At 65.1% G+C, this 3,091-nt stretch overlaps 1 protein-coding gene across 1 annotated transcript; it reads left to right on the forward strand.

The window, feature by feature from the left end:
- Positions 1 to 336: 336 nt before the first annotated feature.
- On the forward strand, positions 337 to 1,869 carry LOC131670157 (uncharacterized). The gene has a single exon (XM_058945544.1). It carries the CDS (start codon positions 337 to 339, stop codon positions 1,867 to 1,869), a length of 1,533 nt encoding a protein of 510 aa, XP_058801527.1.
- The last annotated feature ends 1,222 nt before the right edge of the window (positions 1,870 to 3,091 follow it).

The raw sequence follows: 3,091 nt of genomic DNA on the forward strand, positions 1-3,091 counted from the left end.
CCGAATCATCCAATCAGGCGTTCGGAGCTACGGCCCGCTTCTGGCCCAGAACACTGTGTTCGGCTGGACGCTCACCGGGCGCGTGGCCGCCGCTCGACAGGCCGACCAGCGACCGACCACGAGCGCCTCCTCGACCTCGTCCAGAAATTCTGGTCTCAGGAGGAGGTACCCCAGACGAGAAGGATCTCTGCCGCCGACGTCGAGTGTGAGGCAGCGTTCGCTCGAGGATGCAGCCGAGACCCCACAGGGCGCTACACCGTGGCCCTCCCGCTACGACCGGAACGCGTGGCTCTCCTCGGGGAGAGCCTGAGCCAGGCTCGTTCCGCCCTCACCTCGATGTACCGCCGGATGCAGTGGGACCAGGAACTGTCGGGCCACTACCACGAGTTCATGTCCGAGTATGAGAACCTCGGGCACATGCGGCGTCTCACTGCCGAGGAGCTCACCGCACATCAGGGACCGGCCGTCTACATCCCGCATCATGGAATCTGGCAACATCACGATCGAGGACGGAAACTGCGCGTCGTCTTCAACGCCTCGAGACCCACATCCTCGGGATACAGCCTGAACGACGCGCTGCACGCCGGGCCGAAGCTACAAGGGCACGTGACCACCGTGCTCACTAGGTGGAGGCTGCACCGTTACGCCTTTTGCGCGGACATCCAGATGATGTTCCGCCAGATCCGCGTGAGGCCAGAGGACGTCCACCTCCAGAGAGTGCTGTGGAGCCAGGACGCAGACTCCCCCGCCCACCACTACGCGCTGCAAACCGTCACTTACGGCGAGGCCTGCGCACCTTACCTGGCCCTCCGGACCATCAGACAGCTCTGCGCCGACGAGGGCTCCCGCTTCCCACTCGCCCGAGAGGCCGCTGAGAACGACCTCTACATGGACGACTTCCTCAGCAGTGGCCACAGTTTGGAGGCAACCCGACGCCTCAGGGACCAGCTGATCGCGCTCCTCACGGCGGGCGGCTTCCACCTGCGGAAGTGGGTGGCCAGCGACCCCGCCTTGCTTGAGGACATCGCCGTGGACGATCGCCTTCGACCCAACTGGGTCCATCTCTCGGCGGACGGACCAGTCACCGAGCTCGGAGTAGGCTGGAGCCCGACCACCGACCGATTCCGGTTCAGGCCTCCCGCCTCGCCTCATCCCGGGCTTCAGCTGACTAAGCGCAAGGTCCTCGCCGAGCTCTCCAGTATCTTCGACCCGACAGGATGGCTGGCGCCAATCACCCTCGTAGCTAAAATGATCGTGCAGGATCTGTGGAGAGCGAAGCTGAGCTGGGACGAGATCCTCCCACAGGCGTGGCAGGACAAGTGGTCCGCATTCCGCTCCACGATCCTCGCGGCCACCGAGATCGACATCCATCGATGGATCGGGCTCGCACCCGACAAGAACCTCCAGCTCCACGCGTTCGCCGACGCCAGCCGCCGCACCCTAGCCGCCGCAGTCTACTCGCGGGTCACCGACAAGGACGGAAGCGTCACCACCGCCCTACTCAACGCTCGGACCAAGCTCTCCTCCATCAAGAGCCTCCAGTCAGCGTCAACCGGTCGCCTGCGCATGACAATCCCGCGACTGGAACTGCGTGCGGCTCTCATCGCCTCGCAGCTTCTTACCACCACCGCCTCCGCCCTCAAGGTCCCGATCTCGGCCTGCCACCTTTGGAGCGACTCTCGCGTCGCACTGCATTGGCTGCAGTCCGACGAACCGGTGGGGAACGACCTCGTGGACAACTACATCGCCCACGTCCAGGAATTGATTGCCGGAGCAGCCCTTCACCACGTGCCCACCACCGACAATCCCGCGGACATCGCCTCTAGGGGGGTCGGTTCGGACGCCCTCAAGGACCACCGCCTCTGGTAGACCGGGCCGAAGTGACTGTCCAGCCCCGAATCCGCCTTGTCCCAGACCGCCCTCGCCGACGACCCACCGTCTACGGGCCCGGACGACACCACCACCTCCTGCCTGGTCTCGCTCGCTCGTCGCCGAAGCACTGCCGCCACGGAGGACCAAGCCCGGAACCACCTCGAGAATTTCTCCACGCTGGGGAGTCGCCTCCGCGGCACTGTGAGGGCCGGCTGCTGATCGGGTCAACGCCCAACTCGCCCAGATCTTTGGGGCCTGTCCGAGCTGCTGACCTCCGCTGGGCCTTTCTCACCTGCGCCCGCCTCTCGCAACGTCAAACCTCCGCGGATGAGATCAAGCTTCTCCAAGGACCCGCGCCCCGGCTCCAGGCCTCACTCAGAGCGCTGGAACCCTTCCTAGACGAAGACGGACTCCTGAGAGTGGGCGGACGCCTCTCCCAATCTCCACTGCCCTACGACAAGCGCCACCCCGTCCTCCTGGACGGACGCTCGCACCTGGCAGAGCTCGTCCTCCGATGGGCCCACGCTCGCAGCCTGCATGGAGGCTTTCGCTCTACCTACGCGAGAGTCCTGCAGAAGGTGTGGATCACCGGTGGCAAGTCGCGCGTCAAGCGCCACCTTCGCCAGTGTCTGATCTGCGCCCGGATCTCCGCAAGGACCACCGCCCAAGGGATGGCCCCCCTCTCCACGGTCAGGGTGACCCCCTCGCGGCCCTTCAGTCACTGTGGCGTGGACTATGCCGGCCCGTTTCCACTCTGCCGAAGCCGCGGACGGGGACTCCCTACCATCAAGGGATACGTCGCGCTTTTCGTGTACATGAGCACGAAAGCGATCCACCTGGAGCTCGTCGGCGACCTAACAACGGCCAGCTTCCTCGGAGCCCTCACCCGATTCATCGGGAGGAGAGGACGCCCAAACGAGATCTGGAGCGACAATGGCACCAACTTCCGCGGTGCCAGCCTGGAGCTTCGACGACTGCTGCAGGAGGCCGAAATCGACTGGAGCTGGTCGAAGGGACGCTAGCACAGGACGGCGTCTCGTGGAGGTTCATCCCCCCCGCTGCCCCTCACTTCGGCGGACTCTGGGAGGCCGGCGTGAAGAGCATGAAGGCCCACCTTCACCGCATTGCCGCCCCCAGAAAGCTCACCTACGAGGAGTTTACCACGCTCATCGAGGCCACCCTGAACAGCCGACCGCTCGCGCCGCATACCGGAGACCTC

Source organism: Phymastichus coffea, unplaced genomic scaffold (genome assembly GCF_024137745.1).
Source record: "Phymastichus coffea isolate CEN01 unplaced genomic scaffold, Cenicafe_Pcof_1.1 PCOF00102, whole genome shotgun sequence".
NCBI lineage: Eukaryota > Metazoa > Arthropoda > Insecta > Hymenoptera > Eulophidae > Phymastichus > Phymastichus coffea.